This window comes from Silene latifolia, chromosome 7 (genome assembly GCF_048544455.1).
Source record: "Silene latifolia isolate original U9 population chromosome 7, ASM4854445v1, whole genome shotgun sequence".
Lineage (NCBI taxonomy): Eukaryota > Viridiplantae > Streptophyta > Magnoliopsida > Caryophyllales > Caryophyllaceae > Silene > Silene latifolia.
This window is the reverse complement of record NC_133532.1, coordinates 42,313,441-42,331,020: the sequence shown is the minus strand read 5'-3', so window position 1 is coordinate 42,331,020 and position 17,580 is coordinate 42,313,441. Positions and strand designations below refer to the sequence as shown.

The following is a 17,580-nucleotide window of genomic DNA, read 5'->3' as shown; positions in this document are numbered from 1 at the left end:
GTTTCGATTTGGGAACGTGATTGCATGCTTCGACATTTTTTAACCCTAGAAATTGAATTGAATTAAATCCCTCTTTTCTCATTTTAATTTCCCAAATTTTCCCTCTCAATTGATTTTTCACTCAATTGATTCCAACATTATACATCCTTTCAATCATGTCGATTTTCTGAATCGATTTGTAAGCCCTAAAAAAAAAACCCTAGTTTTCGAAATCAATTAGGGCACGGATTTTCCGACACTTGATTGATCGAACTTGAACCCTAGCTTTCGCGGGTTCGGATTTCGCGTTTGCGAGTGGTTTGATTTTGCTCAGGTGATCTTCTCGACTTCCAATTTTGACCTAATTTTCGCAATTGATTGTCGGAAACCCTAGAATGTGGAGAACTAGGGTTGTGAAATTGGGAATTGGTTTATTTTAGTTTAATTTCATGGGGGAAAGTCAATTGGCGTGTTGAATGTTGCTGAAATGGGATTATTTATGCATTGTGTTGCGCAATTGTTGCTGAGATTGTGATGGAGTGTTTGAGTTTTGCTTGTATTTGTGGTCTGTGAGCTTGTTTATGTGTGGCATTTGTTTCAAAGTGTTAGCATCAGTATGTTCGTGTTCCGAAATGAAGTACTCGATGTCTAGGTTTTACTTTGATCACTTACTTTATGAAATGTGGACTTAATATCAAGCTGGTATCGCTGTGATTTTAATTTGTGTGGGATTAGGTGACATTGTTTGGTTTATTGGTGCATTTGCGCCTATGATTACTTCGTATTTGAAGTTGCATTTCAGGTTCCATTGTGTACTTTGCTGGTAATAAGTATTCATTTTCTGCAGCTTCTGTGGGCTTTCTGGCTACAGTATTGTGTCAGTCGTGTTAACAATCTCGCCATTTAAAGCTGCATTGGTAATCGGCATTTGATAGATGCGGTCATACTTCTTATTTTCCACATATGTCGTAGAAGTACAAAATCTTACCGTTGCTGAACGTTCTTTCCTCTTATATATACAGATATACCATAGTTGGGCAGTGCTTGATGCATTAAACTATGTTTGGCCCCGCTAGAAGGATATTATCGAACTAATGGTGTGATATTATGAACTGAGAACTTGTTAGTGTAATTTGTTGATTGGGCTGCCCGCCGACCTATGTTGCTCGGACTCGTTTAGAAGTATTCGACATGGGTGCGTGTCCAAGTGTCGGATTCGGCTATTTTAGGAAAAAAATTCAGGTGTTTGGTCTTAAATGAAGTGTTCGAGTGTCCTACCCATATCCGAGTGTTGAGTGTCCGACACGGGTACGTGAGGTAATATTCAAGAGTCCGAGCAACATAGCTGCCGACCGTATTTTTCAAGAGTATATGTCTTGAGCTTGATGAGAATTCTTTGTATTTTGCTTGAGTCGTATTATATATGTCAAATTTCCATTCAACTGAGTATCCAGATGATTTAGCAAAGGAGCTTTAAACCCCTAACTCATTTATTGCAGGATCAATTCTAGATTTTAGGGTGCTTCTGTTCATCTCACACCATTGATGATGCATAAACAATTGAGTGTTTTGGATTTGTTGACTGGATATACTGATTTTTTTTTTCTTTTTTGCATAAAACAATAGTTTTTTTTGTGTTTGATGTAGATCATGCTTGTCATGCCGATAGTCGGATGTCCAATAGACCTAGGATATAAATTGCAAAAAATGTTTTCCGTTAACTGTGCACAAGTGAGGAACTGGAGTGGAAAGAGTTATCTTTCCTTATAAGCATAGGCATGGTTTTTGTTGAATTCATGAAAAGATTAATCAACAATGAATGTAAGGGTCACACTATACTACGTAGTTCTTTTTTTTATTCTTTTCTGTTGCGTTTATACTTTATTACCGTTGATATTTGATGATTACTTAGTCTTCCACGTGTGTATAGCTCCTTAGGCTTTTAAAGTTATAGTAGTGAATAAGATGATGATAATGCTTGGGATTAACAACCAGCTTTTGATCCATCAACAGCTCGAGTTCTGAACATATTGTTTAATGGCTTCTTTTTCGATTTCATTTGATTTTATTGTGCTTTGTAACACTCAAGAAACCTCAGCAACTATTATGTAATTTGATTTTGGCGGTGACAAATGTAGAGTCTATGTCTAATTGAAACACTGCAATTTTCTCTGTACAACTTCACTTGTCAAAAAAAAAATCATTGTACAACTGTTATTTTCCCTTAAGTAGTGCATGCAATTTTTCACCTTTTATGCCCTGTATTTTTGCTTTGACCTGGTCCTTGTAAGTCTTCTATTAGCATACTTCTTTGTCCTTTGTCATCGCACTAAATCATAACTTTCATTGAATATGTGCTTTCCTTTCGTGTTTGGCGCGGCAAGCACCTATTAGTGTAGCGTCTGGTTGAGTACTGGGATTTTTCCCTTTAGGTTTATTATCTGGTTTTGAGATGTCTGCTTTCTGTCAGTTTTTTTCTGAGACCTGTCCAGATTCTATAGGCAATGGAAGGGGAGAACTTATAGCTTTTCTTAGAGGAATGCATGGATTTAGTTCAGGATCTACTTCCCTCATAAATGCTGAGCCAGATGCCATGGGAGGAGTTCTGGACGGCGATGTTGGTATTGGCACCAAGCCCTCTCCGCGCCGCGCAGCAATAGAGAAGGCACAAGCTGAGCTAAGGTAACAAGGATTTTTTTCTTGACAATCATGATATCCGTGTTGCTTTACGTACAACTTTTGTGTTCATCGCAGACTGGAATATGATATTCGAGAGGAAAGGAAAAGAGAGCTCGAGTTTCTTGAGAAAGTAAGATTAGCTCTGCTTTTTATTCTGTATGTCAGCATTTTTTTTGCTGTGCATTCATATTTTGCTAAACTTTTGGAGGGTTGACTCCCTTTTTGTGCAGGGCGGAGATCCTCTTGATTTCAAATTTGGTCATGCAGTATCAGTCAGTGTCCAGTCTACATCACACACTGATCAACAGCTGGATCAAAATTTGACTAGGTAATTTTCAAGCTTGAATTTGTTTCTGCAGGTATGCAAATTGTGAACTGCAATATCACTGGCTACTGTGTTCTTGATGCAGTGAAGCAAAAGGTAGTTTCGCATTGACTCCATCGCCTCATGGAGATTCAGTCGAAAGTAGCGGGCGATTGGGGGTAACTACTACATGTGAACCAAATAGTGCTGATAACTTTGATTGTGAAAATGAGATACTTCAAAGTGATATGAAGCCACTGTGTCCTGGTAGAAGCAACATTCCTTTGTTAGAGCATTTTTCTCAGCTTGGTAGGGGCCAGACTGTGAAGAATTTAGAAGATTGCCAAGCATATAGACGAAGGAATCGATCTAGGCCAAATCATGTTGACCTTCGTTCTAGTTCTGCTGATATGCCTTCTGGTGAGGGGCATGACTCTTCTATGCCTGCTCGTCATGGGATACTTTCTAAACCTGTCGCATCTGAGAATCAGATTGAAATGGAGGTTGATGGCACACATGTGATGCATCCTATGACTTCAAGAGTCACTAAGTTTGCTGAAGGGAAAAATTCATCAATTCAAAAGGAAAAGCTGGAGGAAGTGCGAAATATGTGTTTAAAAGCCAATGAGGCTCTTGATACCGTAACAAATGTTGAACCTTCTATTGATGTAGGAAGGGATAGCATAGTTAATTTAGATGTTGATTGTCCTCCCTTCCTGGGCGCAGAAAATACAGAGTATAATGCTGCTGCTTCACACCTGAATGAGACTGGTAAAGTTGATGGAGATGACAAGCGTACGACAACTGATGCTCTTAATAACAAAGTGCCTGGCGTAACAGAGGGCTTATTTTCCGAATCCACTTCCAGCCACACTGCCATTTTAAATGGAAATGGGAATATCGATAGTGATTTGCTTACTAAGTTAGATAATGTAGATAGTAATGGAGCCCTTAAGGGACAAATGGTATCAGTTGGAGAGAAGTCAGTCAGCAAAGATATGCCAAGTGAGGATCATGTCACTAATGCCATGGAAATTGCTCCTTTTATTAATGAGGGCCAGGGTCCTACTAGCCACCAAGGAAATGGGTCTATCAAACAAGATCATGCTGAAGTTGATAAGGACAAATCTTTTCTGCAGGATGAGGCTAAGGGCGTCCCGTGTGTTGAAGGACAAGAAAAACATGATAGTGCTGAAATAAAATCAGAGAAAGAGCTTGGCCAGCTTGATAACTGTGGTCCCGAGGTGGAGACTTCTTGCCCTGTGAGACCTATTCTGGATCTTGCTTCCGATTCATCTGTGTTAGAAATTCTACCTTGTACTGAAAACCAGTCTAAGCCACTGGACAGGGCACAAGAGGATAGGATCTTGGAAGAAGCACGAATGATACTGGTGATTTTGAGTTTCTTCTCTTTTTCTAAATGATATCTTTTCTTTTTGATGGCGGTATATTGTTTTCATCTGGTGCTAACGAATTGTAGTGGCTTATTTTGATAGGCAAAACGAAAAAGGATTGCTGCATTATCTATTGGTTTGTTTCCGAGAGAGCACCGACAGAAATGTCACTGGGACCTTGTGCTGGAGGAAATGTCTTGGTTGGCAAATGATTTTGCACAGGTTGGTAATTTGTCACGGACCTCCCTCCCTCTTTCTTTCGCCTGCATTTTAGTCTTTGCAGTGTTTTTATCTTTATTCGTTATATGTAATGACGTACTGTATACATTGTGTTGCTAATCAGCCGACAAGATAATTAGTCGCTATTTCCAATTTAAAAGTCTCTGTGCTAATTTCCAGGAGCGTCTCTGGAAGATGACTGCTGCTGCTCAAAATTGCCGCCGTGTAGCTTTTGCTTCTCGAATAAGATTGGAGGAACAAAATAAATTTTCAAACCAGAAGAGTGTAGCCCATACCTTGGCAAAGGCTGTGTTGGAGTTCTGGCATGCAGCTAGGCTCAGTGTTGAGAAGGCCGATAGTTCTCAGCTTGAGAAATGCAAGCATGAACTTCCACTGGAGACTATTGATATGGTACAGACGAAAAGCAAGGGTGGACATTTCACTACAGTTCTGATTATTGTTGCATAACCCATGAATGCTTGGGTTCATTATCCTCCAATTTTTTTTCCCAATTTGGTCATTTCTCAGATTTAATCATACGAATCCTTTACTGCTGTTGTGACAGAAATTATAATGTCTTATCAACTCTGGACTAACTGTTTATAGTGTTTAGTATTAGGCATGTATGTGACATCCTAAATGCATAGTAACTATTTTAATCTGTCAGCTTGGAGGGTCATACACGGGTGCATGATTCACTTTTGGACACAACTTTCTCATTAGATATAATAGTTTTTGGCTTAACTGAAGTGACAAAATTGTTGTGTTATGTCAGAGCATCACTCATAGAAATGCAATTATGTGAGGGTTTTAGAAAGTTCTCACTACCGTGATAAACTACAGAGAACATAACTTGAAAATGAAAGCAAAATTTGATTCTGAAAAGCTAGTGTAATTGTTCATTTATAATTTTCTAGCATATCCTGCATTCCCATATCTAAAAATTGGGGAGTGTATATCATTTTGCTGCATAAGATCTTAATTGTTAATGTTGAATAATAGAGACAGCTATGCCTTAAGAATGTTCTCTTTTTTTGTTGCATGTTGCAATCAGGATAATAAGGCGTCTTCAGATATGATGAAGTCTACTAAAAGGAAACAGAACCATGCTATTTATGGATATGCTGTGAGATTTGTACAGTGTAATAGCCTTTCAAAACCTCTTGTAGAAATTGAAGTTCCCGAGGTCACAAATGTTACTTGCGATATTGGCTTACCTGAACTTTCTTGGGAGGATCAGTTTTCTGAAGTATGCTTTATTTGTTCCCTGCCTTGCATTTTATTTATTGTTCATGCTGTTCCTGAGAATGATTAATTGCTAATTTGCTACTTCCGTTGTCCGTGCACATTGTTTATGTTCCGAGCCATTAGTTCATTTCCTTCCCAGGCACGCTTGTGTGGTTGAGTGTGAAATGCGAACCCTTTTTATGGACGTGGGGCACTCTTTTGTTTGTGCTTGTTAAGTCAGTTGTTAGATTATGCAGTTATGATTCCTTGTTCAAATCAGAGCAACTTGGTTGGCGTTAGGATTTTTTTTACCTTAAACCATTGTGGTCAACTGTATATGTCTGCTCAGATATGAATCAGCTCTGTGGCAAAATGAGTTTGTAATGATGTTTTTCTTAATCTCTATGCCGTACTGGGATCTATGTTTGAATCAAGTATATATGTCTGCTCAGATATCTTCAAGTTGTTAATTAATTAATTTACACCTGGAACTCTGTGGTGTATGCTTGCAAACCAGATGCTCTTTTTCCTTTTATGTTAGGTGACATGCTTTTTAATATTCAGGACATAGTTTTCATTCGTAACATTGCATGCTTTGTGTACGGCAATTGTTTCTATATCTTATTTCCTATTTACTATTATCAGGAAAATCTTTTCTATGCGGTTCCTCCGGGTGCAATGGAAATGTACAGAAAATCAATTGAGTCGTGTTTGGAGGAGTTTGAGGTATACACCCATTATCTTTGCCATTTGCATACTAGATCCACAAAAAATAAGTTAGTCCAAATAAAGCAATCAGCTCGGATGCTCGGTTTTGTTCCAGAAATATTCATCAGATTTCTCTTCTTGATTTTGGATTTTTTTTCTTTTGATCGTGCTACTCCAAATTCAAGGATCTGGAGATTTTGGTTGCACGTCAATCTCTGCATGAAAACAAGCAATAATCTACTGTACAGCAGACTCATTAAGATCATAGGTTCAACTGTTCAAACCCTAGTGCTACCACTGCTTTCTGTAACCCCACAAAAAAAGAAACTTTCCCCAGATGCTTATTATCTCAAGATAGCTCCAACTAGTTTTAGGGTCCTTGAGCTTTGGACGACAAATCACTTGCTACTTTGAGATATGTATCATGGATACAGCTTCCAGTGAGTCTTTTAGTTTCCATTCGCTGTTGTAACCTTTTACTTTCTTTTTCATGTGCTTTGTTTGTGGACTTTGTGCAGAGGATTGGCAACAGTACTCTAGAGGAAGTTGTTACATCAACCCATAGTGCAGCAGCAGGTACATGATTAGGTTGACGAGTTTTCTTCTATTTGAATAATAATTTGGCATTCAATTTTCATTCTTGGCTTACTGTTGTAGAATGTGAATATGAAGATAAAGACTGTGAAGAAAATGAAGGGGAAAATTTGTATTATCAGCATGGAGCATTACATACTGGGAAGCCGTCAAAAAAGAAACTGAAAATTATAAAGTCTTATGCTGCTAGATCTTATAAATTTGGAGATGATTTTGGCTATGGGCACTGTGCAGAGACCAGGAATGGGCCCACACAGTTGACTGTAATGGGAAAAAGGCCTGCCAACAATCTTCATGTCGATCCTATCCCCATCAAAAGGATGCGTACTGCCTCTAGGCAAAGGGTTGTGGGTCCCTTTGGTACCGGCTCTGTTGGTGTTGCACCAGTGCTAAGTAGAGCGGACGCTTCCAGTGAAGATACCAATTCTTTCCAGGATGATCAGAACACTCCGCATGGTGGGTCAGTTGGCCTAAGAGGGTTAGAGGTTGATTCAACAATGAACTATGAGAACCAGTCTATGTTTGATTCTGCAGAAAAGTCGGCAAAACCTAAGAAAAAGAAGAAAATTAAGCATCAGGTATGTTGAGTCTCAAACCACAGAGTCCTGGTCTTTCGGTGTTAATTGAGTAAATCTATATTTCATATTCCGAAATTTGTCCTTGCTCATTGTTGGAAGTCTGTTTATGATACAGAGTTTATCACACGACCAGAGATGGCAGTTGGACTCCACCATGCAGAATGAACAGGTGAACCGTCTTCTAAATTCAAAGACCTTCATTTGTGTCTAATTTTTATGTGGCCGTTAGTAAATATAAGTGTACAACCCTTTTAAAAGGATGGAACAGAAGTTTAAGTGGTGGAGGAATAGAACGTAAGAGAGTCCCAGCATTTCATAAAGCAAATGCTTTTTTGACATGAAAACAATGGCTATAATCTATGCTCCAGATTGCCTTTTCGTTCTGTTGTGGTAAAGAGTATTCAGTAGACAGATTGTTCATTAGTTGATATCCTAAAATTGTAAAAGTGACAAATCTAGACATAACAAAAATTAGTTGTGCTTCAAGTTCCATTTATCTTCTTGGAGCATCCCCCGGTATGAGTAAAGATCTTCTTCCTTAGCCACCTGCTAAAGGTAGCAACAGAACAAAAGCGTGAAGGAACATGTACTGGCTTTATTAGTTTAGGGAAGAATAGAGTAAGCATTGAAGCAAAGGGTAATTTTTCATTATAAGAATTGAAAGTAAGCAGGGTTCATACCATAGAAAATCAAATGAAGGCCAAGCGATGATAATTTTATAGAAACAGAAAGAGTGTGTACTGAAGAACACGGTGATTTAACCTGTTTAGCTATTAGCTATCTGCCAGAGTGCCAAGCTGCCAACTAATATACATGAAATTGGCTCCCTAAGACATTGTAAAAGTGATTGAAAGATACAAAAGCAAGATTCTTTGGTTGTGTTCTTGCAGTTCATCTGTTCATGAGAAGTGTTTGCATGTATTCTTGTAATCTTGTTTAGTCATCCTTTTCTTTTCAGTAGATTGTAAAAGTAAGTGGCAATATTTATCTTAGAATGAGATTGTTGTTAGCTTCTATGTTTGTACTCTGTGGACTTAACCTGCATATCTTGTAAGGTCCTTCTACAAACTTCTGCCTGTCGTCTCCCATTCTCAAACATATGGATGATTTTTGATGATGCAGAATGATCTTGTGAGAAAGCGATCGGTCAATCACCAGCCTGAATCCAATGGAAATAGCAGTAAGGCTTATTTTTTCCTAGTTAAATTTGTCCGTTCATACTATTACTTTTTCGAGCTAACTAATTATTTTCAACCTGCCTCCTCCTCCATCATTAGGTTTATTTGGTCAGCATGCTAAGAAGCCAAAGTTAGCAAAGCACTCATTGGATAAATCATTTGATAATGCCACCCTCATGAGTGGGTCAGCTGCTTCACCAGTGGCTTCCCAAATGAGTAACATGTCCAGCCAAAATAAATTGATTAAATTTATTGGTGTTCGAGATAGGGGTAAAAAAGGCAAAGGACTCAAGGTAATGTCTTTCTCGAGTTGCATGCTTAATTATTAAATCAAACGGACAACAGAACCTTTAAGAGGAACACTCCCCTTTCTAATTTCAACTAGTTTGGGCATCGCTAAATTTTGTTCATCAAGAGTTCTCAGACTCCACATATTTTGGGTTTTGGTTGTTAAATTATGATTTCCAGTTTTGGTGGAGCCGAAAACTCAATAATCTTTGACATTGTTTGGAATATGATTAAAGCAAAATGATTACTTAATTGTTTGCACTTATTTTGTAATAATTGGTCACATAATTTTGACATGGGTAAAGTTGTGTACACTTAACCTTCATACATGGCCATATGCAAGGCACTGGGATAATGTTGTTATTATTGCTTTAGTTATTATAAGAATTTAACTCTGAATTCTACTTGTAGGTGTCTACAGGACAACTTGGTTCAGGAAGCCCATGGACTATTGTCGAAGATCAGGTTCTTTTTCTTCCTTTTGGGTGTACGATGCCTCCATTTATGTTCGGAGTTTTCCTGAGTTCTTCTATCCTCTCATTCCTCAGGCCCTTGTTGTGCTCGTTCATGATATGGGTCCAAATTGGGAGCTTGTGAGTGATGCTATAAACAGTATTCTGCAATTCAAGGTACAAACCCCTCCTCCCTTTCAATAGCCTTTTCTTTCTGTCTGGCAACTGCGCATTTAGATTAGTTTTTTTAAATTATCTAGTGTGGAATATATCCTTACGCAAGAACCTCGATGATAATATTAAATCTAAAAAGGGTTTTGTGCAAGTTTTTTACGATTGTGAGGTGAGTTCTACAATAATCGGATAATTTGTGAATTCGTAATCATAAATGAATATTGCTGATTATGTAAATACTCAAAACTTTCGTCAAAACGTTTAAACTAAACATGTTTTATCCATTAATTGTTGTGTTTATTGTAAATTTTGTTTTTACTTCTTCTATAGAATAATGGTAGAGGAGGTGATCAGTCTATTGTTGCCTCTTTTTTATGCAGTGCATTTTCCGCAAGCCTCATGAATGCAAGGAGCGGCACAAATTTTTGATGGACAGGCCTTCCGATGATGGTGCTGACAGTGGTGAAGATTCAGGATCTTCCCAACCTTATCCTTCTACATTACCTGGGATTCCAAAGGCAATCTCTTCGTATTTATCCCACTTTTTTTTCATTTTTTTTTTTTTTTTTTTTTTTTTTTTTTTTTTTTTTATATATATCGGGCTTCACCATCTTCGTGTAAAATTGGATTTACCCTATCTGGTTTGTACTCTGGTTTTAGAAGCCTGGCTTCTGCTCAATTTGTTATATTTCATCTATTCAGGGTAGTGCAAGGCAATTGTTCCGAAGTCTTCATGCACACGTGGAAGAGGATAACATTAAGTCCCGTTTTGAGAAGATTATTCTTATTGAACAGCAACTATTTTTTCGAAAGAAAAAGGTACTATGTTTGTTGATGAAGAGATTAGAAGAATTGTTTTTGTTAACTTTTGGTCAACTGGCAAATATGGAAGCATATGATTGTATCCTCTTCAGTCCGGTCAATAATGTCTTCGTGTACTAAACACATTTGTGACGTATTAATCTTCAGCTTGCAAATAAAGTACTTAACTAGAAGCTTTTTTGGAATGTGAACTTAAATTTTAATTCTTCATTACTGTGCTCTTTCTCGAAATTAGTGGAAAATGGTGAGATAATTGGCATTCCCTCTTCACTTTTTGGTACTTCGCTATTGAGTGATTGACCCATCTGATGCAAGTTTTCGAAAACTGCCCTGTTAGGGAATTTCCCGAAACTCCCAGAGAAAAGGGAAGTGAATCAGACACCCATAAATCTCTTCTAAGGATTCCAATCTGTAACTTATGGTGTATTACTACTTCAAAATAATGAAGAATGCAAGCTTGTATAGTGTGATGATGCTTTTAGACTTGTAAGCTTAAGCGTATGCCTATGGGCTTGCCAGTTTTTTTTTAACTCACAAATCCCTGTTTTGAAGAATGATAATCAGGATTTGAAGCATATAGCACCTGCTCACGGTTCACATGTTCTCTCACTCTCCCAAGTCATCCCTAATAATTTGAATGGAGGAGTACTGACGTGAGTTGTTACTCTATCTCTCAGTTCATTTGGTTATGTGCCAAGGCTGGAATTATCTTTCGAAGAAAATCTTCTAATTTGGCACAAGTAACTCAGAACCTTTATGTTTTCTCCTTTTTCACAGACCACTTGATCTTTCTGATACTGCTACATCCAATCAAGAGAATCTCTCTGCTGATGGGTTAGGCAGTACACCTGTAATAAACTCTACTAGCGGGCTCAATTCGCCGCTCCAAAGTCCTCAAGGTTCACAAGGCATGTCTTTAGCAAACAATCTGGCATCCCCTCAGCTCACTAGTTCCCGGTAATTTGTTCAACAATTTGAATTATTGGTATTGTGTAGAAAAATGATTGACCAGAGAAAACCGACCCAAACTTCCCTGAACTTGACCCTGTAAAACATGAAAAGTTTGTGAAGCAGAACTGTCGTGACCAATAGGCCAAACCGACCCAATAAGACCCATGACCCAATAATGCCAAGGTTTACTCTTTCCTAGACTTGACCGACAAGACAAGAAAAATTGGTCACCGGAACTGACCCAATTTTGCTCTAGTGTGGTGGTCTGCTCTTTTATATTTGATATGTTTGCATACTTACGAGTTGAGTCTCTTAATCTTGTTAGGGATGCTAGATACTCAGTTCCTAGGCCCATTGAGGAGCAGCAGAGACTCCATCAGTTTAATTCCATGCTTCCTGGAAGAAATGTTCAGACACCAAACTTCTCTTCTCCTGGATCGCTTTCTGGTTCTGATAGGGGTGTGCGTATGCATCCTGGTGGAAATGGTGTTAACGTGATGCCTGGTATAAACCGAAGCGTACCAATGGCAAGACCAAGAGTTCAAGGAATTCCATCGACACCAATGCTGAATTCATCAAGTATGACCTCCAACGTGGGAGGGATGCCTGGTAACATCAATGTGCACTCTGGAACAGCTTCAGGTCGCGGAAATGGAAGTACTATGTATAGACCTCGTGACTCACTGCATAGTGTGCGGGTAAGTTTTCCAGTATTTGCTTGATCCCCCCCTCCTCCTCTGTGGATGTGCTGCCCACTGCCCAGTGACACTAATGTATTGTCTATATAGTATGTTTTGTTCTGATTGATACTCTCTCTGTTTCAAAACTACCTTCCATTTTCATATTTATATAAGAACTAAATAGAGTAGGATTAGAAATATCAATATTTATGTTTTTTTTGTTTTTTTTAGCACCTCTATAACAAATATAGTATATTATTCAAAAGTGCAAAAAAGAACAAAAGTACAATTATTGATATTTCTATGCGACTAATAAATTCGTAGACCGTATGAAACAGAGGGAGTAAAGTACACTGGAGTAGTTGATTGAGGACATTAGGATTAGAGTGACTAAAGTCTATTATGCTCTAAGATGATTAGGTTATGTTCTGTTTTTCTTAATTTTACTGAAATTATATTTGCTGAAGCTGTTTTTTTTTTTCAAAAAAAAAAAATTAGCAACAAAAATTGAAAGAAGACCGTTTCGTAAATCTTAAGGTAGAACAAAATATCAGTGTGTTAACTCTTCAAGTGGTGTGGCTCAAGTAACTACATAATAACTCACTATCCGAAGAAGAAACTTGTTAAAAAAAACTCAGGTCTTTCATCCTTTTATATTGTCCCCATTTTGACTTGACTGGTCAAACTATTTCTACTTTTACCGATAATTTCTCAAAATATACAATAGTTACAAATATTAAAAAAATTTAATCCCTCTCTCCAACCACGATTTTCTTACGTAAAAATTTTCACTCGTATATTTTGATTTATGTGAAGATTATTCTTGGATGGAGAGAGTAATTGTTTTTGTAAAGCAAACAGTACAAATTTTACATTCTATATCTATTCTCGTTATATTTGGAGAAATTAATGGTCCAAATTGACATTGGTCAACAGAAACAATAATTTTGGGGTGGAGGTAGTAGCATTAGCCAATAGCCTTTGGGCCAAATGGCTATGACTATTTAGTATTCCTTGTTACTTTCCTTTTGGCCCTTAGGAGGTTGGGGATGCCTTGATGGTGGAGTTTTGAGGTTGAAAATGTTGATTTGTCATTTGTTATATTACCTAATTGATACTTATACATCGTGCATTTCCTGGACATGTGGATACTTCTAGTAATATTCTGTTAAAATTACTGATTACCTTGCTAACTCTAGTATGCATCGTTGGCCATTTCGCTCTTGTTAAATAGTCTGGTCAAAGTTCAGAACATCAGAAGCCGATGGCTTTGCCAGGAGTCCCTGCCTTTGGAGGTCTCAGTCCTGGATTCTCTAATAATCAGGCAACTTCACCTCTTCAAGCATATCCTGGCCATCAGCACTCTCATGTGCTTAACAGTCCTCAATCTAATCTATCAACATCAAATCACGGTGCCATTCCTGAGCAACAAGCCTATCGCATTTCAAGAGAGAGGCAAATGCAACAGAGAATGTTGCACCATCAACATCAACAGCATCCTATGTCATCTCCATCTTCATCTCAACCTGTCCCATTGCCTTCTCTAACCACCTCACCTCCAGTGACTCATGTGGATCCGGTGCCACATCAGCAACATAAGAACGTGCAAGGACTTGGGCGAAGTGCACAAAATGGTCCCAGTGGAGCGATAAATCAAGGGGGTAAGCAACGGCAAGGGCAAGCGCAGCAGTACCAGCAATCAGGCCGGCAACATCCACAACATCGTCAACAATCACATTCTCAACCGACTTCTAAACTTATGAAGGGAACTGGAAGAGGTAACATGGTCATACATCACACTCTTACTAACGATACATCACATTTGAATGGGCTTAGTTTAGCCAACTCCGCAAGCCAAGTTGCTGAGGAGGTATATTCAGGGTCTACTCTAGATACGCTGCCACCATCAAAACCTCTAATCCCGCACTCAACTAAGCCTGTTCAGCAAATATCTTCTCACTTAGAGGGTGTCAATCAGGTCAAGGTTTTAGGTTCAAACCAAGGTCCTTCGTCGACAGTTGTGCTTTCTCGTAATCGTCAGCAGTTGCAAGGAAAGCCAACATTAAAAATGGTGACTCAATCTCAGGCTTCTCTTCAGAGAATAAGTCAACAAAATCGTCAAGTGAATTCTGATTCCTTAACCAAGTCTCAAGTCGATCACTCCTTAACAGAGCACAAGTCTTCAAGCATTGGCCCACCATTAGCATGTGTTGATTCTGCTGGCAATGTTGGGGAAAGAAGTCGGACTTCTGTGTGTGATTCTTCAATGACTAGTGAATCCCCACTAGTAGGCCCTAGTACCAGCCAAGGTGTCACAAATTCATTGGGTATTGAGCCTTTTTCGTTAGGAAGCCAAGGTCTTGTCGTGGAGAAGCAGCCATCGGGTAGCAACTTGATATCTCATGAGCTTGAAGCACAATGGCAACAACAAGAATCACAATTGCTACAAAAACAGTCACAGATTCAAGGTGGCTTGACGTAAATCAGAGACTGAGTAATTTGCAGCACACTTGTTCCCTCCTTGATCAAGTCTGATTCCCTTGTAACAGCTATGTACAGGTATGGAAGATCTCATATCCCATATTGATTTGATCAAGTCTGAGTGATTAGATATCTGAGCGTGATAGCAAACTGCATCTTTGCTTTGACGTTAAGTAGCATACCCATATTTTTTTTCTAGGATGAAGCATGCATTGTGTTTGTGCCATCTTGACAGCATTAAGAAATATGACCTCATTGACCCCCGCCCATCACCCCTTCTCGTAATGATAAAGTTGATACTCATCCATGAATTAACTTCTTGATTTTCGTGGATGACGATGAACAGAAGTACCACTAGGAATCTTCCCTTTTGTGTGTTATGTGTGGCCATTATGATTTGTGAGTTGTGAGCCATCATCTTTACTCAACTTGCATTTTCGAGCACATTTTAGTTCTTACTATACTTGTCAGTTTTGATGCACAAGAAACTGTAAGTTTATTCATGAACATAGGAAGTACATTTTGTAACATCATAAACCACCATGGTCCAAAGAACTCCGTATCCCGTTGCTACATAGTACTGATTACTCTGTATTTGACAAGTGCAGTCTAATTTTGGTTAATAGTCCAATAGTATTAAGTCTATTACCTTACCGGCTTACCCTTATCCCCCAACCTCCTCTCGCTCATAGAACTCCTTTGTTCTGATGAAGCTAAGGGTGCCTTGTTTTCCTGTTTATGCTTTGAATTTACGATGTCCGTTACCTGACTGACATAATGGTTTTGTTTAATACTTGAGATACTCTTTCTTCCCGGCTATGTTTCAGATGAAGCTGCTAGTTTTGCAAGGCCATTACAAGCAGAAGCATATCGGATGATGATGATGATGATTGTTATTCCCAGGTTACTGACTTGACAATTTAGGCGAGGCTTTTTTTTGGGCTAATCTTATTCTTGTATATTATCACTGCTTAGAGCTTCGTAATGATAGAGGATATAGAGGTAGGTACGTGTACAGACAGGCCTACTACAGGGTGTTGTCCCTCTATATCATTAACCCTTCCCCCATCCTTTTTCTCACACCCGATTTTGGGTTTCCGGCAACTTAGTTTAGGGCACCATTCCTTTTCAACCCAATAGTTTAGTTCATGTATTATTCTTTTACTGGGATCAAAGGGGGTAGCTTACATTGTTATAGGCAAAGGCCCATGAAAATTTTTGTGAATATAACTGTGTAGTGTTAATGATATCCTTTTAGTCATCATCTTGGTTTCTGTTCGAGCCTATGTTGGTATTGTATAAACCTCTACTCTTCATGCACTCTGTTCATGTAATTTTAGTAGGATTGCTTATGCTATAGCTACGTCTATAGCCTAAGACAGCAATCTTTTTCACTCTGACAAAAAAAAAAAAAAGGTCTCAAATGCCTTCTGTTGCCTTTTCTTTTTTTTTTTTCTTTTTTTTTTTTTTGGGGTCAAGGGAGCAATGAACAATTTTAATATTGACGGGTTTCAAATCTCGGGTCGAGTACCGTCATTCCTGGACTTTATTGGTGAATTTATCTGCATCAAACACCTTGTGATTTTTGAAAAATTGATCCGTTCAACATCGCACTTGTTCGAATTATGTCACCAACCCTAAAGAAAAGGGTAGTGTTATTTCCAAGAGGCGAAAGCCCATTCACCACTATGGACTATAACCAGCTTTGGACATGGGTTCGAGTGTAACCGTAGCCTTAAAGTCAGGGGATTGTTCGTGATCATGTTGGACCTCTCATAAAATACGGTAGAGACTAGGTTAACATTTTACTCGAAATTACCCTCAAAATAATGCTATATATGACGAGGTGGTATTCATAAATCATTAACTGAAAATTAAACCTGGCAGACATATCGAGTCATGTCTGGTTTGTTTTCGCGTCACATGTAAGCAGGTCATGAATCCTTCAAACCAAACTCAACCAAGTTAAATCTCGTGTTGTGTTAGTGCTCATGTCTACCTACTTAAATAAACGGGTCATTAAATCCCAACCCTAAATCGCTAATTTCATGTCTGGTTCATGTCGTGTTTCGTTTCATGTCAATATTTGGAACATGTAAATTTGTTTATGTGATGGACAATCGAGAAAAAATAGGATTTATTTAGTAAGTAGGCCTTTCGTGTCAAGTTCGTGTTTAGAGAGCTCAAGTCAAACTCGGCCCACTTAAATATTGTGTCGTGTTTATGTCGATCCATTTATATATGGATAATTAAACATCAACCAAAACTCGTTAATTTCGTGTCGTATTTGAGTCGCGTCATTATTTGTCAACTCTACTGAAAATGAGTCTTCGTTTAATCATGAAAGATTGCAAGCGAATTTTTCCATGATGCTAAACTTTTGGGGATTTCATAAAATTTCATGACGAGTTTGTGTTTTTTGGCAGCTTTGTACAACTTAAAAGGTGAAATTATTATTGAATAATTGGTCTATCTTAAGACAAACATATCCTTTCTATGATGACTTCATGAGAGCATTTAGTTTGGACCTATACAAAATTTAAACCGATCTTGTGATTTAAGATTTGTAAATGACCTTAATACGTTGCGGTGTTTGATGTTGTATAATTCTAGGTCTCCATTAATTTTAGTCAATATGAGTGGTAAGGGCCATCTCTTAAACTGTTTAGGGGTTTGATTCTAGACTCTCATAATGTATATAGGTTGTTGCACTGTACGATTTTATGGAGATAAATAGGTTCTTCCAATGAATTTAATAAGTTCTTTTAATTAACGGATTTTTCCCATGATACCCTTATGTTTTGTCACTTTGTCCATGGTACCCCTCTTTTTAAGACGTGTCTATACTCTATAGTGCCCCTAAGGTTCAATA

At 38.2% G+C, this 17,580-nt stretch overlaps 1 protein-coding gene across 3 annotated transcripts; it reads left to right on the top strand.

Moving 5' to 3' along the window:
- On the top strand, positions 1 to 15,984 carry LOC141592077 (chromatin modification-related protein EAF1 A-like). Of its 3 annotated transcripts, none has more exons than XM_074412655.1 (23): positions 1 to 313; positions 2,472 to 2,661; positions 2,734 to 2,788; positions 2,889 to 2,986; positions 3,069 to 4,353; positions 4,459 to 4,578; positions 4,756 to 4,986; positions 5,630 to 5,824; positions 6,448 to 6,528; positions 7,029 to 7,086; positions 7,168 to 7,682; positions 7,798 to 7,851; positions 8,805 to 8,862; positions 8,960 to 9,153; positions 9,560 to 9,613; positions 9,697 to 9,777; positions 10,155 to 10,292; positions 10,477 to 10,593; positions 11,149 to 11,249; positions 11,374 to 11,553; positions 11,873 to 12,245; positions 13,462 to 14,786; positions 15,536 to 15,984. In XM_074412655.1, exons 2-22 carry the CDS (start codon positions 2,519 to 2,521, stop codon positions 14,707 to 14,709), a joined length of 5,379 nt encoding a protein of 1,792 aa, XP_074268756.1. In that variant the 5' UTR covers positions 1 to 313; positions 2,472 to 2,518; the 3' UTR covers positions 14,710 to 14,786; positions 15,536 to 15,984. The 3 variants fall into 3 exon arrangements, with proteins under 3 accessions (XP_074268756.1, XP_074268757.1, XP_074268755.1); XM_074412656.1 differs by having other exon boundaries at positions 176 to 313; positions 2,481 to 2,661; XM_074412654.1 differs by having other exon boundaries at positions 221 to 313; positions 2,450 to 2,661.
- Positions 15,985 to 17,580: the final 1,596 nt, after the last annotated feature.

Bases quoted from the DNA above. Each gene is read 5' to 3' on its own strand.
- LOC141592077 (XM_074412655.1), top strand. From the start codon at position 2,519: ATGCATGGATTTAGTTCAGGATCTACTTCCCTCATAAATGCTGAGCCA. The intron at 7,087-7,167 runs GTACATGATTAG...TTACTGTTGTAG, and splicing joins AACCCATAGTGCAGCAGCAG to AATGTGAATATGAAGATAAA. The intron at 10,594-11,148 runs GTACTATGTTTG...CCTGTTTTGAAG, and splicing joins TATTTTTTCGAAAGAAAAAG to AATGATAATCAGGATTTGAA.